Below are 17,274 nucleotides of genomic sequence, written 5' to 3'. Positions count from 1 at the left end.
TTACTGTATTGTGGTTGTTCAATGAGATGCATGTTATAGCATTTTTCAAGTTCCATCAAATCTATGGGCTTCTATAGATATAAAAATATAAAATCTATAGATACAGATATACAAGTCAGCAGTTAAATTACATTCTTGTTTATTATCATTTACCCTAAAATATATCAAAGGCCAGCAGGCAACATCTGTGAACTTTGTCCAACAATCTTCAATTCCAGAAATAGTATTGTGAATATGATTCATATAAAGTAAAACATATTACAGACATCCAAGAATCCATAGCATTTGCTTGCTGGAGGAAGTTAACTTGGAAGAGTCAGCTTGCTTAAAAATAACATATGGCTTTGAACATTCACAAATCTACAAAGCTGCCAAGACTACAAAAATGCAAAGAGAAGCAATCATCATTCCAGTACTCAACTCACTGAAAATGCATTTCCTCAATCCTGAATATCAAATCTTTTATACATTTCCTCAGTGTTTTTTTGTGACAGTACATGCTGGTACCAACATCTCTAAAGTTAAAAACACTATTTTCCCATTTTTAGAATGTTTGTTTTCATGCTCTATAATTTAAAATTCAGTTTTATTGCAATAAGATTACAAAAAAGTGTAAATATATAATTAAATAAACAAGGCAGTCAGGCCCTGAAGCAGCAGTTTTGACAATGAACCACCATCGAAAACAAAAGCAAGGAACAAAGTAGGGAGATCAATTCTGTTGGCAACTTGGTCAACATTTTGAATCTTCCATCGCAGAAATTTAGTTTGGTACATTTTTGATATATTATTTCAATAATATTTTTAACGAGTAGATTTTACTTTTTGTTATTAGTTTATAAATTTAGAAGTGGATTGGTCACAAGATCAAAAACATGATGGGGTCGGGGGGTGGGGGGAGGGGAGGGGAGATGAAGGATGCACATTGATGGAAAAAAAAACAATTAATTGATATGTACCAGCACTTTTTTGTCTACTATAAAGCACTGCCTGTCCAATGACAAATGCTTTGTGTAATATTGGTCATTAATTATAGCACAAGGAGTTTTGCTGATAGGGAAAACATCAACGCTGTATCATAACTCAATCTCCTCTGCTTGTAACAGTTATCCAATGGCTTACATTTATCACAATGTTTCATAACTCACCCATACATAGGTATATATCTCAACAACCTTCTCTGCACAGGATGCACAGAAATAGTGCCTGAAAGACATTTGAAAACAACTGCAGAATTTTCCTCCAACTCCCATACTATTAGTTCTGGAGTACCCCAAGGACTTAACGTTGGCTCCTTTGAGCTTCTGGGTGTCATTATGATCTAAAAATAATTTTAGCATCCTCAGGGACATTGACAGCTCACTCCGGTTCATTGCCATTACTCTCGAGAATATGCCTCCTCAGATCACCACAATGAATCTTCAGTGCCAAATAATTATAAAAATCATTTTCTTCCATATCATCACAAATTCCATTCATTTGCCACTGATGTCATCACATCATCTGGTCAATTTAAGGCCAAGGTCAAAATAACTGGCAAAGCTGCCTCTCAATTTGAGCAAACCCAAGCTTCAAATACTTTATCCAAGACTGCTCACTTAATCGCAATAGATCCGACTCAGTAAATTGCGAGGTTCTAGGTCAAATTCCACTCAAGCAGAGGTGCTATCCTTCAACTAAGCCAAATGTAAAATTAGCGTCATGAATTTCCTCGATTAGTGCACAGCCTAACATCAGTAGCAGAAAGCTTACTGGAGGAGATTCCGAGAACCGGATCAAAAGCATTTGGAAAGGGAGAGACAGTCAGCATGGCTTTGTGCGTGGAAATAATGTATCACAAATTTGAGTTGAGTTTATTTGAAGAGACGATCATGAGGATTGAAGGGGACAGACTGTTAGACGTTGTCCAGTAAATTTTTAGCAAGACCTTTGACAAACATCAGTATATTAGGCTGAACCAGAAGGTTAGATCACATGCGATCCAAAGTGTGCTACGCAGTGGTGACAGGAGTCAGAATGGAGGATTGTTTTTCAGATTGGTGGCGTGATCGGTGGTGTGCTGCAGGGATTGGTGCTGGGTCCCCTGTTGTATGTCATCAATATTAAAGATTTAGTTGATAATGTAGAAAGCATGGTTACAAAGTTAATAAACAACCCCAGAATTGCTGGAGATAGACACAAAAAGCTGAAGTAACTCACCTGGTCAGACAGCGTCTCTGGAGAAAAGGAATAGGCGATGTTTTGGGTCGAGACACTTCAGACAGAATTGCTGGTACGGTGGACAGTAAGGAAGGCGGTCTAAGATTGGAACAAGATCTAGATCAAATAGGAAACGGGCCAAGTAACAGCAGATGAAATTTAACCAGGACAAGTATGAAGAGTTGCACGTTGTGAAGGTAAAATAGGGCAAGGCTTGCACAGTAAATAGCAGGACCAATAGAGACACTGAGGGGTGCAAGTATGTGTTTCCTTAAAATAAGCTATTCAGAAAGGTGAAGGCAGCTTTTGGTATGCTTGGCTGCACCAGTCAGGGCAAAAGTTGGGATGTAACATTACAGATGTATGAGATGCTGGTGGGACAGCACCAGGAGTGTTGCATGCAGTTCTGACCACCATGCTATAGGATGTCATTAAGCTCGATCCAAAGATTTGTATGGATAATACTGGCATTAGAGAGGAGAGTTATAATGAGACTGGATAGATAGCAGCTCCTCACTCCCTCAACACAGAGTGTCGGAGGGTGATTGGTGACCGTACAAAAATAAGACCTATCATGAGAAGCATTGACAGGTTGAATGGTCAGTCTTTATCTCCAGGGTAGGGGAGTCCAAAACTAACCGACTTAAAAGGTGAGGGTAGAAAGATTTGATGGGGACCAGAGGTGCGAGTTTCCCCACACAAGGGGTAATGGCGTATGGAAAAAGCTGCAAGAGGAAGCAATAAATATGGGTACATCATTTAAAAGACATTCGGACAGTTTCATATACAGAAAAGCTTTGGAGGAATATGAGCCAAATGCAGGCCAATGGGATCAGCTCAAGCAATTTGGACGGCATGGACAAATTGGGCTGAAAGGCCCGTTTCCATGCTGTGTACCTCTCACACAACGAGTTGGATATCCCATTAAGGAAGGTGGAAACTGATTATCCCAGCTCCAGGGCATCACTACAGGAGTTCTTTGAGGGTAATTTCTTGTCTCAGCCATCTTCAGCTACTTTATCAGAATTTTGCTTTCACAACATTTTCAGAAATGTAATGTTTGCAGATAATTACATGAATCTCTGGCGAATTATGCAGCCCATGTCTACATTCATGTAAGGGCTAATAACTGGTAGTGTGTTCTATGATTGAAAATAATGGATTGAGCACCGATCCCTGTAACACAGACCTTTAATCTTGATAATAACCCTCTACTATTGGTGACATCTAACTCCAAGCCAATTTTGTATCTAATTGGTTAGCTCATGTGATCTGATCTTCCGGACCAGCCTAGCATGCAGGATCTTGTCAAAGGCCTTGCTGAAGTCGACATAGACTTACTGCCTTGCACTCAATCTTCTCGGTCACCTCTTAAAAAAAAATTCAAATGAATTCTGTGTGACACAATTTCCAATGCACAAACCTTTGTTTACTACCCCTAATCCAAAGGCAGGAAGATCCGGTGTCTTAGAATCCACTTCAATAACATACCCACCACTGATGTTGGGCTGTAGTATCCCGTCTCGTCTTTGCAGCCTATTTTAAATAAAGGCACAACACTGACCATTTTCCAACCTTGCAGTACCTCACATGTGGCTATTGATGATACAAATACCTCTGCCGGAGCCTCACCAGTTTATTCATTGTTTCCCATATGCCCTTGAATATGCCTAGTCAGGACCAGGGTATTTACCCACTTTACGGGCTTTTGACTGCCAACACCTCATCTTTTATAATGTGGGTTTAAAGGCATCACTGATCTTTTCCTTGAATTCTCCAGCTTACATTTTTTTTTTCTCTTTGATGCACGTTGATTTTAATAAGGATGTCTTGAAGCCATTTTTTTGTTCAAATGCTGCCTTGATGTCAAGGGGAGTTACTTTCAGCTCCACTCTGGAATTTAGCTGTGTTTGAACCCAGACCGTGAAGAGGTGTAGAGCAGAGGGGTCCGAGTAAAACTGGGCACCGGCGAGCAGGTTATTGGTGAGAAAATGTTGGAATGTACTGTTGACAACTGTTTCTAACACACTGTTGATGAATGAAGGCAGAATGATTTGCAGGTTGAGCGAAATTTGATTTGCCATTTGTGAACAGGCCATACCGTGGCAATTTTCCACATTTTCACGTAGACGCCAGTTTATAATTGTACTGGAACAGCTTAGGGGAAACGTAGCTCGTTCTGGAATGCAGGTCTTCAGTCCTACAGCTGTGATGTTGGCTGGGCTCATATCCTCCACTATATCCAGAACCCTCAGCTGTTTTTTGTTATCACATGGAGTGCATTAAATTGGTCGAAGCCAGACTTCTTTGATGATGGCTTTTTCAAGAGAAACGCAAGACGGATCATCCATTCAGCACTTCTGACCAAACATAGTTATGAATGCTTCAGCCTTTGGTATAGCACTCACATGCTGGGGCCTGTCACTTTCGAATATGTGAATGGTCTTGAAGTCCCTTCCTCTGGTCAGTGGTTTAATTGCTTCACCACCGTTCACAACTTGATGTGGAAAGCTTGCATCAGATCAATCAGTTCAGAGATCACAGAGCTTGGTCTACTGCATGTTGGCTTTTGCCATTCAATCCACAAATAATCTACTGCATGACTTACTAGGCTGTCATCTTCTCTACTCATTAAACTGACAGTTGATCCCCTGACTCGATAGTAATGTCAGAGTTAGAAATATACTGGGCCAGGAACGGAGATTGTGGCACTGCATATTTCTGATGATTCACAATGCCTCAGGTTTGAGTTAACTGATTTGCTTAGAGTCTGTCCCATTTCACATGTTTGCAGTGACACACGCTGGAGAACATTCCCGGTATAAAGATCAGACCATGGTCATCACAAAGACCTCTGCCAACTTCTACCAACTCTACTGTGGTTAAAAGCATCTGCACGGTCAAGTCAAATAGGTTATTCCTACATGACCCTGCCCCTATCAAACTGCCAAATGATTCACTCACCACCTGTTACTGACCCTGAATGGCTGCTATATTTTCCAGGGGTCAGCCAATTCGCTGTGTGGTCGTGCCACCAACTGCACTTGCTAACGTACACTCAAGTTGCTCAGCAAGGCGGCCTACTGTGCCCTTATTACTGTCAATGCTTCTTCCAAATGGTATTCAACATGAATGAGGACTGATTCCATCAGGCAAGGGAGGACAGCAGTGTTAATCAGCAGAGTTCCCTGCACGTTGCACAAGACCTCATGGAGTCTGGAGTCAACAATAAGAAGTTCCACAACCCCCCCCCCCAATTGGCCCATCTTGTCCATGTCAACTAAGTTGGCAGACTGGGCTGGTCCCATTTGACCCAAAGGTCTCCATCCATATACACGTCAAATGTCTTTTCAAAGACGCATTCGTATCCACTTCCTCTGGCAGCTCATTCCAGATACAGAGTACCCAAGTGGAAACAAAGTCCCTCTTAAATATCTCCCCTCCCATCTCGTCTCGGCCCACTAGTTATAGAATCTAACCTGGGGAAAAATCTGACCGTTCACTTTATCCATGCTCCTCATGATCTTGTACACCTTAAGATCACCTCTCAGTCTTCTGCACAACAAAGAAAAAAGTCGCAGCAAATCCAACTGCTCCATACGTCCAAAAGTGAAGGTGACATTCTGATGAATCTCTTCTGCACATTTTCCAACTTAATGACATCTTTCCTATAGCTGGGAGACCAGAACTGTACACAGTACTCCAAGCTTACTTACCAATGATTTGAACAACTGCATCATGATATTCCTACCCTTGTACTCAATATCTTTCCAAATATAGGTAAAGTGTGCCTTCTTCACCGCTGTCCACTTGATCTGTCACTTTTAGGGAAACATGCACCTGTACTCCCAAATCTCTGTTCTGCAGCACTATCATTTACTAAGTAAATGCTGTCCCGATTTGAAATACCAAGGTATAAAACCCCACACTTGTCAGAATTAATTCAATTTGCCTTTCCTTGGCCTATCTTCTCAACCAATCTAGATATTGTTGTAGAGCTAGATAGGGCTCTTGAAGATAGCGGGATCAGGGGAGAAGGCAGGAGCGGGGTACTGATTGTGGATGATCAGCCGTGATCTCATTGAATGGCGGTGCTGGCTCAAAGAGCCGAATGGCCTACTCCTGCACCTATTATCTATTTACTAACAATGTCACGCACACACACAGTAAAAAAATAACTATTACACTTTATCTGTTTATTTATTGTGTATATATATGGTCTATGATATATAGACACACTGAACTTTTATCTCCTGTTCTGTATTATATTTACATATTCTGTTGTGCTGCAGCAAGCAAGAATTTCATTGTCCTATCTGGGACACATGACAATAAAACTCTCTTGACTCTTGACTTGGACTTAAGCAAAAAAGGTTTATTGGGGAAAAAAGAGCTACCTTAGATTTAGTTGCGTCTGGTTGGGTAACTATGGTAGGGTGAAGACTATTCCATGCTTTAATTGTGCGGGGAAACTCCATGGAGCAGCCAGCAACTCTGGATAGAAGAAATTGGGTGACAATGCCAATTCTGAATCCAACTGGCTAGCTCACTTTGGATTCCCTGTGATCGAACCTACCAGACAAGCCTACCATGCGAGGCCTTGTCTTGCTTAAGTTCATATAGACATCATCCACTATACTCCCCTCATCTGTCTTCAATAAACTGTCAGATTTGAGAGAATGATCTTCCACACACAAAGAGCTATGCTGACCATCTCTGACATAGTCTCCATCTATGCAAATGCTGGTAGATCTTCCCCAAAAATTCCCTCCAAAAAATTACCCATCACTGACATCCATCAGGCTCATTGGCCTGAAGTTTCCTGGCCTTTTCGCAGCCCTGAAATAATGATACATTAGTCATCCTCCAATGAGATACGAGGTTGTCAGTGAGGCCATGCACAAACTGGAGGAACAGCACCACGCTGCTTACAACCCATCGGTATGAATATTGAGTAAGAAAGAACTGCAGATGCTGGTTTAAACTGAACGTGGACACAAAATGTTGGAGTAACCCAGCGGGACAGGCAGCACCACTGGAGAGAAAGAATGGGTGACATTTCGGGTAGAGACCCTTCTTCAAACTGAAGGGTCTCGAACCAAAACGTCACCCATTCCTTCTCTCCAGAGATGCTGGCTGTCCCACTGGGTTACTCCAGCCTTTTGTGTCTATCTTCGGTATGAATATGGAGTCCTTCAATTTCAGGTAAAATGCCCCGCCCTTCCCCCACCTTTCCCCCTCTTTCTCCCACGTGCCCTACCTGGACCATTTCTCCCCTCCCCCTACATTCCTTCCTTTAGCTTCATAATGCACAACACTTCAATCCTTTTGTCTCACATCTACTGTCTTTTCACCTCTGGCCTTTATCCTGCCGATCAACCCACCCTCACCCGAATCCACCTATTACCTGTTCGGTTTTGTACTGCCCTTCCAGCTTCCTTCACCCCACCATCAGTCTGATGAACAGGACCCGATCCGAAACATCACCGATCCATGTTCGCCTTAGATGTTGCCAGACCATACAATGTTACCTCCTCTTTTACATGCTCCCTCTACAGCTTTCGCAAGTATATAAAACGACTATCATTATTGCTTCAATTCAGTTTTCAAAGGTTACATTTTGAAAACAAAGGAAGCAGACTACAAAAATGTCACCAAAATCAAAAGGTTGCAAAATACACATTTCAGGAGTAATATTGTAACCATTTTAATGCAGAAAGGTTCCTATGGCAAATGAGCTGCTTGCTATCCACGATTTGTCACACCTTTCAAAAAGAACTGCAGCGTCTCAAATCTAGATCATGAATCTTATCTATTATCCTTAAAAATACACTGTATCCTGTTTTTCGCTTCATAATGTGCTCACCATGGTCAAAGGACTTGATATGCTGAAGTATCTATATTATATTTTACCTTACATATGGAACTCCTTCCCACCTTTTCTTTGCCTCCCCAAACCCAGCTTTTATGAATTACTTTTACTTTTCTTCCCCAAGACACACGGCCGCAGCACTCGCACAGATGGTAAATAATTCAACTTAGTCCTCCTATTGAGCCCTCCTCCCCCATTTAGAACAATTTTGGCATCAGCACAGAGACTTTTCTTGGGGCTGGTAGTCATTAAAATTCAGTTTGGCCAGCTCATAGTGACCAGCCCTCCCCCTGGTCCCTGGAAGTTGCTGACAAACAGATGTTCTATATGCTCCAGTTCATTGTGCTTTTGCACTATAATTTTAACACACGTGCACAAACCCATACAAACAACTTTCATAATAAAAGTACAAAATGTCTACATTTTAAACAGAACAAGTAAAACAAGTAAAATGAAATAATGAGGACATGTACTGTATTTAAACCAGATTACATTCTTCGCCTATTTTCCAAGATCATGATAGAGGAAATGATATAATTGTAGCACTTTGCTTCTCACAGATTTGTAATTGAGGGACTATGAGCAAAATTAGAATAATCTAAATGTATTACTTGAGGAGGTGCAACAGCAAGTTTGTTTATCATGAAAGTGAGGCTTTGTAATCCAAATATTTGAGAGCTGAAGCTTTAGCATATACACCACACAATTCCATTGGAAAAGTGGTTTGGGGTCTTTTTTGAGCAGATGGTCACGAGCTTAGAGTTGAAATACTGCACATTTCTCCAGCATAGAGTCATAGAGTGATAGTGTGGAAACAGGCCCTTCGGCCCAACTTGCCCACCGACAAGCAATGTCCCAGCTACACTAGTCCCACTTGCCTGCATTTGGTCCATATCCCTCCAAACCTGTCCTATCCATGTACCTGTCTAACTGTTTCTTAAACGATGGGATAGCCTCGGCCTCAACTACCTCCTCTGACAGCTTGTTCCATACACCCACCAACCTTTGTGTGAAAAAGTTCACCCTCGGATTCCTTTTAAATCTTTTCCCCTTCACCTTGAACCTATGTCCTTTGGTCCTCGATTCCCCTACTCTGGGCAAGAGATTCTGTGCATCTACCCGATCTATTCCTCTCATGATTTTGTACACCTCTATATGATCCTCCCTCATCCTCCTGCGCTCCATGGAATAGAGACCCAGCCTACTCAACCTCTCCCGATAGCTCACACCCTCTAGTCCTGGCAACATCCTCGTAAATCTTTTCTGAACCCTTTCTAGCTTGACAATATCTTTCCTATAACATGGTGCCCAGAACTGAACACAATATTCTAAATGTTGTCTCACCAACGTCTTATACAAGTGCAACATGACCTCCCAACTTCTATACTCAATACTCCGACTGATGGAAGGCCAAAATGTCAAAAGCCTTTATGACCACCTTATCTACCTGCGACTCGACCTTCAAGGAACCATGCACCTGTAATCCTAGATCCCTCTGCTCTACAACACTACCCAGAGGCCTACCATTTACTGTACAGGTCCTGCCCTTGTTCAACATCCCAAAGTGCAACACCTCACACTTCTCTGTATAAAATTCCATCAACCATTCCCCCGCCGTAAGACTTCAATGGTGGACCAGGCGGAGGATGATGCTGACCTTAGTGGAGCATCACAACGGCTGGGAAGGCTTGCTATCCACGAAATGTGGATGAAGGCTGCAACAATAGACAATAGATGCAGGAGTAGGCCATTCGGCCCTTCGAGCCAGCACCACCATTCAATGAGATCATGGCTGATCATCCCCAATCAGTACCCCGTTCCTGCCTTCTCCCCATATCCCCTGACTCCGCTATTTTTAAGAGCCCTATCTAGCTCTCTCTTGAAAGCATCCAGAGAGCCTGCCTCCACCGCCCTCTGAGGCAGAGAATTCCACAGACTCACCACTCTCTGTGAGAAAAAGTGTTTCCTCGTCTCTGTTCTAAATGGCTTACTCCTCATTCTTAAACTGTGGCCCCTGGTTCTGGACTCCCCCAACATCGAGAACATGTTTCCTGCCTCTAGCGTGTCCAAACGCTTAACAATCTTATATGTTTCAATGAGATCCCCATATCCTTCTAAACTCCAAAGTGTACAAGCCCAGCTGCTCCATTCTCTCAGCATATGACAGTCCCGCCATCCCGGGAATTAACCTTGTAAATCTACGCTGCACTCCCTGAATAGCAAGAGTGTCCTTCCTCAAATTAGGGGACCAAAACTGCACACAATAAGGTGTGGTCTCACTAGGGCTCTGTACAACTGCAGAAGGACCTCTTTGCTCCTATATTCGATTCCTCTTGTTATAAAGGCCAACATGCCATTCGCTTTCTTCACTGCCTACTGTAGTTGCATGCTTACTTTCATAGTCTGATGTACAAGGACCCCCAGATCCCGTTGTACTTCCCCTTTTCCCAACTTGACGCCATTTAGATAGAAATTTGTCTTCTTGTTTTTGCTACCAAAGTGGATAACTTCACATTTATCTGCATTAAACTTAATCTGCCATGCATCTGCCCACTCCCCAACCTGTCCAAGTTCTCCTGCATTCTCATAGCAGCATCCTCCTCACAGTTCACACTGCCACCCAGCTTTGTGTCATCTGCAAATTTGCTAATGTTACTCTGAATCCCTTCATCCAAATCATTGATGTATATTGCGGTCCCAGCAACGAGCCTTGCGGTAGCTCACTAGTCACTGCCTGCCATTCTGAAAGGGACCCGTTAATCCCTACTCTTTGCTTCCTGTCTGCCAACCACTTCTCTATCCATGTCAGCACTCTACCAGCACTCTATCCATGTCAGCCCCCAATACCATGTGCCCTAATTTTGCCCACTAATCTCCTATGTGGGACATTATCAAATGCTTTCTGAAAGTCCAGGTACACTACATCCACTGGCTATCCCTTGTCCATTTTCCTAGTTACATCTTCAAAAGCAGAAAAGGTTCGCCGGACTCCATGCCACTGGATACTGGCCCAGATCTGTCAAGGACTGTGGGGTGGCTGTCCCCACGTTAAACAAAGCCACGCACAGGCGTCATCCATATAGGGAATGACACCCTGGAGACACCCATGGTCAGCCATGACCGAATGGGGCTAAGAAGATTCCTCCGTCTACCTGGCCAATCGATTCAGATCCTGCTGCAACCATCTTCACTATCTGAAAAAACACCCACTTTTGTATCATCAGCAAACTTGCTAATCTTGCCCTGTACGTTCTCATCCAAATCATTGATATAGCTGACAGTAACGGGCCCAGTACCGAACCCTGAGACACACCACTAGTTACAGGCCTGCAGTCCGAGAAGCACTACCACCCTCTGCTTCCTTCCATGGAGCCAATTCGCTATCCATTCAGCTGTCTCTCCTTGGATCCCATGTGATCTAACCTTCCAGAGCAGCCTACCACGCAGAACCTTGTCGCATGCCTTGCTGAAATCCATGTACACAACATCTACAGCTCTGCCCTCGTCGACCTTTTTGGTTACGTCTTCAAAATAATCAATCAGACCTCCCACGTACAAAACCATGCTGACTTTCCCTAATCAGACCTTGCCCATCCAAATTCCTGTATAACCTATCCCTCAGAATACCTTCCAGTAACTTTCCAACTACAGATGTTAAGCTCACCAGTCTATAGTTCCCAGCATTTTCCCTGCATCCCTTCTTGAAAAGAGGCACAACATTTGCCACCCTCCATTCTTCCGGCACCTCTCCTGTATTTAAGGACGACTCGTAAATTTCAACCAGGGCAAAAAAAAACAATTCATTGTTCAAGTGTTGGGACACTAGACAAATAATAAAAGGAAGTTTAGGGCAGAACCATTCCCTCATGAGTCTAAAACATAAAGCAATAATCTTAATATTGGTGCATGGTCACATTGCACTTTTTCAGGCAAAGGATAAAAAAGACTCATAGATTATTATCAGAGAAGGGCATATTGAACAAATTTGAAGTGAATCAAAACAAATATCAGCCTGTATCTAGCAGAATTTCAAATAGGTTTCCGGGGATACATGGCCTACTCCTGTATTCCTAGCATTAACAGAAATTCCAGGCATTCTCTGGATTTCTATGATTTTAGAAGCTGCATGCTTAATCTTGGGAGGCCAACACAAACCCGAGCTGACATTCCAGAGCAACACAGAGGAAATACTGTGTTGTTAATGATTCCATGCTACCAACAGATGTTAACACTGAGGGTGGTTTCCTATCTCAGGTGGACATAGAAGACCCATGGCATTCCATTCCAAAGAGCAAGGAACAACTCCCCTTGACACACAGAACACTCAGCCCTTAATCAAATAAATAAAGCTGTTATCACAGAAATACTCCTGGTCAATCTGCAGCAGACACCTCAAAAGCACTAGAAAAATATTGCCACTGTTATCTCTGCATAATCTCCAAATTCATTGAAACGATAAGCAAAACATCATCAGTATCCTCTCAGAGGCCAACATCTCCAAAACTAAAGACTGAGCTACACTCAGTTGACCATGTTGGACAGACTACCTCATCTATATGCCTGACACCATAATCCAAAACAAACATTTTCTCATGGAAAGAGATTGCCAGACAGATGGAAGAAGAGATTCAAGCATGTGCTCAAGACCTCAGAAAAATAAATTCCTTCTTCCATAACTGTACCCAGTTTAAGGAAACATCCCAGCCTACTCAAGTGGAAATATTTTTGTTTTTATTTTTGGTGCTGCAGCTCTTCCGAAGCAGACTCCCAAGAAAACAACATACACAAAATTTGAACTGGCGAGGATTGGCCTGCAAAATCCCCTTGGATAGTTCCCACAATTCCTCTAGGAATCGGTCACACTCAACATCCATCAGGATACAACTACAAAAGGAACCAACGGGTAAAGAATGAATGCAGGAAGGTGCCAATGAGATAGTAGAGCCATGATCTTTATAGTGGCCTAATCCTGTCTCTATCATATGTTCTTAGACTAAAATGTCGCTGTCCATTGCAATTAATGATCAGAAAAGACAGCATTGTCTTTTGAAAGTCAAGTGAAATTCTCCATTTTCACAAATTTATTTTAATGTTTCCATTGCTGTGTTAAAATTTGTTACACTGTTCTTTGCATTTATTTTTACAAATCAAAGATGTTATTTAAAGCAAATGAAGACAATTCCATCATATATCCCCATCAAATATAGACACTTGGGGATCAAGTCTGTACTTATGCAAAGCAACAATGATAGTTGGCAGAATCCATGTCAGCAGGCACAAAAGTAACCCATGTCCAACAAGGTGTGCTTTATATTCCATTACTGGTTCTGAGACCTTTGGCTTGGTAGTTGAGCAATTTATTAACAACTAGATCAAGTGGGACCCGTTCCCCCAACATAATATTCCACCACTCACCAGTTCCCCCAAAGCAACCCATTTCCATCACTCACTCGTTCCCTCAATGTAACCCGTTCTCCCAATGCAATATTCCACCACTCACCAATAGCCCCCAACTGCGCAGGCGCGGTTCATTTCCCCCTCATCCCCCAACACTCTCCCCCCCTCTTCACCCTCCCTCTTCTCTCCCCTCTCCTCCACCCCCTCCCTCCCCTCTCCCTCCATCTCCTTTCCCCAACCCTCAGTCACTCCCTTCCCTCAGTCCCTCCCTTCCACCCTCCATTACCCGTCCCTTCCCTACCCCCCTGACATGTTGTGCCCCGTTCCCCCAAAGCAATATTCCGCCACTCACCCGTTTCCCCAATGCAACCCGTTCCCACAAAACAATATTCCACCACTCACCCATAGCCCCCAACTGCGCAGGCACGGCTCAGACACTCCTTACCCCTCCTCTTCACCCTCCCTCTTCTCCCCTCTCCTCCCTCCCTTAGCTCTCCTTTTCCCTACCCTCAGTCACTCCCTGACCTCTCCCCTATCGCTCTCCCCCACTAAACACAATGTTTAGATGACCTTTCTTCTCCTCCCCCTCCTTCTCCTTACAACAATGTAACAAATCTCTCATTGCCCTGGGTGGAACACTGTTGGTTGGCAGCTTAAGTAAATGAGATCCCATAGTGATGTCATTGTCGAGTGGAGCACTGTTCATGGCAGCTTATGTAAATGAGACCCCATTGTGACGTCAGAGCTGCAAACTACCATAATCTGCCAGCAACTGCCACAGCATATTGTTCTCAAAGTGGGGTTTTGTGATGTTTTAATTGTCAATAACTTGTGAAATATAACATCAATCTGAACGAAACTTGACACAAACCACCACAGGACAATTGTGAGTATGGTGGTGCAAATTTTTTAGCGTTATCCTGTACCGTTCTGGCGTAGTTCCAGGATCACTCAAACAGACATACCGCATGCTCACACACACGCACGCATAGAAACAAACAATAGTGATATTGTTTTAGCAATATATAGATAGATGTGTTAAAAGACAAGAGCAATGGTGTAGTACCATTTTCACCAGCACATGTAAACTCAAGTGGTACAAATGAACACAGTGAACTGTCAAAAAGCAGCCTGCTCTTAAAAAAGGTACAGTGCCTCTCAGATTCTGCCAGATTCTGATATTTTCGCAAGATTTTATCTTTTTTTGGTAAACCAGCATCTGCAGTTCCTTCTTTCTCCATTTGGCTGCTCTTAAAACTTCATAGAAGCAAGAGTAGTTTGTTTCAGGTGAATAATGTATTGGAAAAGCACAAATGATCTAACTAACTCACCCATTATAGGCACTTGAACTAGGGCTTCGGTCACGTTCCCGCTCATGCTCCCGCTCCCTGTCCCGATCTCGCTCCCTCTCCCTGGTGCGTTCTCGTTCACGCTCCCTTTCTCTCTCTCTCCGTGGATAATAATCCCAATGCTGTTGCTGTTGCTGCTGCTGCTGCTGCTGCTGCTGCTGCTGCTGCTGTTGTGCCGGTTGTTTATTGTTGTTGTCCATTAAGGCGCTCCAGGAGGAAGCTGGGATGTTAGGATATGATAGATTTCCATAATCTGAAAGAAAGTATCAAGGAAGCAGTTCAAAGTAATCATTAATTTATTTCATGGTCAAATACCATTTTGAAGCTCATGATACGAAATTACCCTGGTTATCATAATATTGTAAATCATTTCTAATGAACCAAGATATTCTGAAGTAAAAATAACAGCAATGCTATTAGCCAATCCTTTAATAACACAGTAAATTAGACACAAGTTTTTCAGAACTGCACAAACAAGCTCACATGCAAATGTCTAGGAAGTTATTTAAGTTTCCCTTCTCTTCCAGAAGTTTATTGTAGTGGTATGTCACAGATATGCTTATTGCAGAAATTTGCTATGGTATTCATTTGTTGGACGTCTATTGATCATATTATACCCTCCAAGAGAGGGTCAAAAAGGGCTTCCAATTTCAAATGTTAATCATGTTTCTTCTTCCACAGGTGATGCCAGATTTGCTGAGAATTCCAACATTTTATTTTTGTTTCAGATTCCGAGTGTTTAAAAACATTTTCATTTATAACTAAAAGGTGGACAAAAATGCTGGAGAATCTCAGCGGGTGAGGCAGCATCTACGGAGCGAAGGAATAGGTGAATAAATGGACAATCAATAAATGGACCCGACTTCGGAGGCTCGGCCGCGGACCCAGTGAACGACATCGTCGGGAGCTCGCAGGTCACAGACTGGTGACCTGTTTTTCCGGAGCTCCCGCAACAACAGCTTCGTCCGCTGGACTGGAGGGCGGCAGCTTCGACCACCCCGGGCCGCGGAGTTTGAACCGGCCCGTTCGCGGAGCTCGGATTCAGCCGCGGGACTGACTTACTTACCATCACCCGGCGGGGTCACAACATCGGAAGCCTGGATCGCCTCAGCGCAGAGGGAGAACAAGGAGGGAAGAGACAAAGACTTTAAGACTTTTGCCTTCCATCACAGTGAGGAGGTGCCTGGTGGACTCATTGTGGTGGATGTTAAATTTGTGTTTATTGTGTATTTTTGGTATTTTTATTATATGTATGACTGCAAGGCACGAATTTTCGTTCAGACCGAAAAGGTCTGAATTACAATAAAGGATACTTTGACTTTGAATGAAACAAGGAAACTGCTCAAAGTCGTGCCATAAGGAATAGGAGTAGAATTAGGCCATTCGGCCCATCAAGGATACTCCGCCATTCAATCATGGCTGATCTATCTGTTCCTCCTAAATCCATTCTCCTGCCTTCTCCCTATAACCTCTGACTTGTATTAATCAAGAATCCATACATCTCTGCCTTAAAAATATCCACTGACGGCCTCCATAGTCTTCGGTGGCAAAGAATTCCACAGATTCACCATAGAGGACTAAAGACATTTCTCCTCATCTCCTTCCAAAAAGAGCATCCTCTAATTCTGAAGCTATGACATCTGGTCCTAGCCAACAGGTCGAGGAGCATTGGTGGAAGCAAAGGAATAATGGAGGTTTTGGGACCTGACCATGTGTTGCCTGCAATATCCATGTGTCAAGAACAATTTTGAAAACTTACGTAGAAAAGTGAATTAAGCAAAAAAATTCACTCACCAATTACCGCCCTAAAGGTTAATTCTAAATAATTATTAAAGTGTTGCAAACTGTCACTGACAGTCAAACAATATTTTTTCATCGATTACTTAGTCACCAACACTCAATTTGAGTTCACCAGGACCACTTGGTTCCAGACCTCACCACAGTAGTGGTCTAAAACATGCACAAAATTTAAAAAAGAGATGGCTTCCTGAAACGAATCAAGATTGACTGCCCTTGATTATTTTATTAAGATTTCTTCGTAAAATTCAATGGGAAGTTATTTAAAGACTCTCCACCATCACAAGTCTATCTGGCTCAATGAAAGACGTTGGCTGATGTTAGAAGCCAACCACTTCCATTGAAGGTCATCACTGCCTGAGTTATTTCAGCCTAGGTACTAAAGTCAGCTGCTTTATTAACAACTTTCCATCTTTCACATCATTAGTGAGGACACAAAGCTTCAGATAATGAACATTTGTGGATATGCATATGAAAGTTATCAATGAATGCTGGATAGCATTCAAGTCAAGCTGATTTGTTGAAAGTTAATACATTTTTCACACAAGTACAATGCAATAACCATTTCCAATAATGGCCCAAGAAACTCGCATTCAACAGAATTGCCATCAATCTGAAGGTGCCATTGACAAGGAAACTGGACCTGCCACATTCTGGCAA

The 17,274-nt window shown here is 42.7% G+C and overlaps 1 protein-coding gene across 19 annotated transcripts in view; it reads right to left on the bottom strand.

Moving 5' to 3' along the window:
* fip1l1 (factor interacting with PAPOLA and CPSF1) overlaps window positions 1-17,274 on the bottom strand; it is a 74,663-nt gene that overhangs the window by 7,083 nt on the left and 50,306 nt on the right. For 13 of the 19 annotated variants that reach the window (XM_033028583.1, XM_033028628.1, XM_033028663.1 and 10 more), the window contains 2 exons: window positions 14,800-15,070; window positions 2,200-2,316 (listed from right to left, as the gene is read on the bottom strand). In XM_033028583.1, coding sequence (XP_032884474.1) covers window positions 2,200-2,316; window positions 14,800-15,070 — 388 coding nt within the window. The remainder of the gene's footprint in view (window positions 1-2,199; window positions 2,317-14,799; window positions 15,071-17,274) is intronic. The other 6 variants (XM_033028691.1, XM_033028717.1, XM_033028708.1 and 3 more) reach the window with 2 other exon arrangements.

Source organism: Amblyraja radiata, chromosome 1 (assembly GCF_010909765.2).
Source record: "Amblyraja radiata isolate CabotCenter1 chromosome 1, sAmbRad1.1.pri, whole genome shotgun sequence".
Classification (NCBI taxonomy): domain Eukaryota; kingdom Metazoa; phylum Chordata; class Chondrichthyes; order Rajiformes; family Rajidae; genus Amblyraja; species Amblyraja radiata.
Note: the sequence above shows the minus strand (reverse complement) of the source record. Positions and strands in the feature narration are given on the sequence as shown.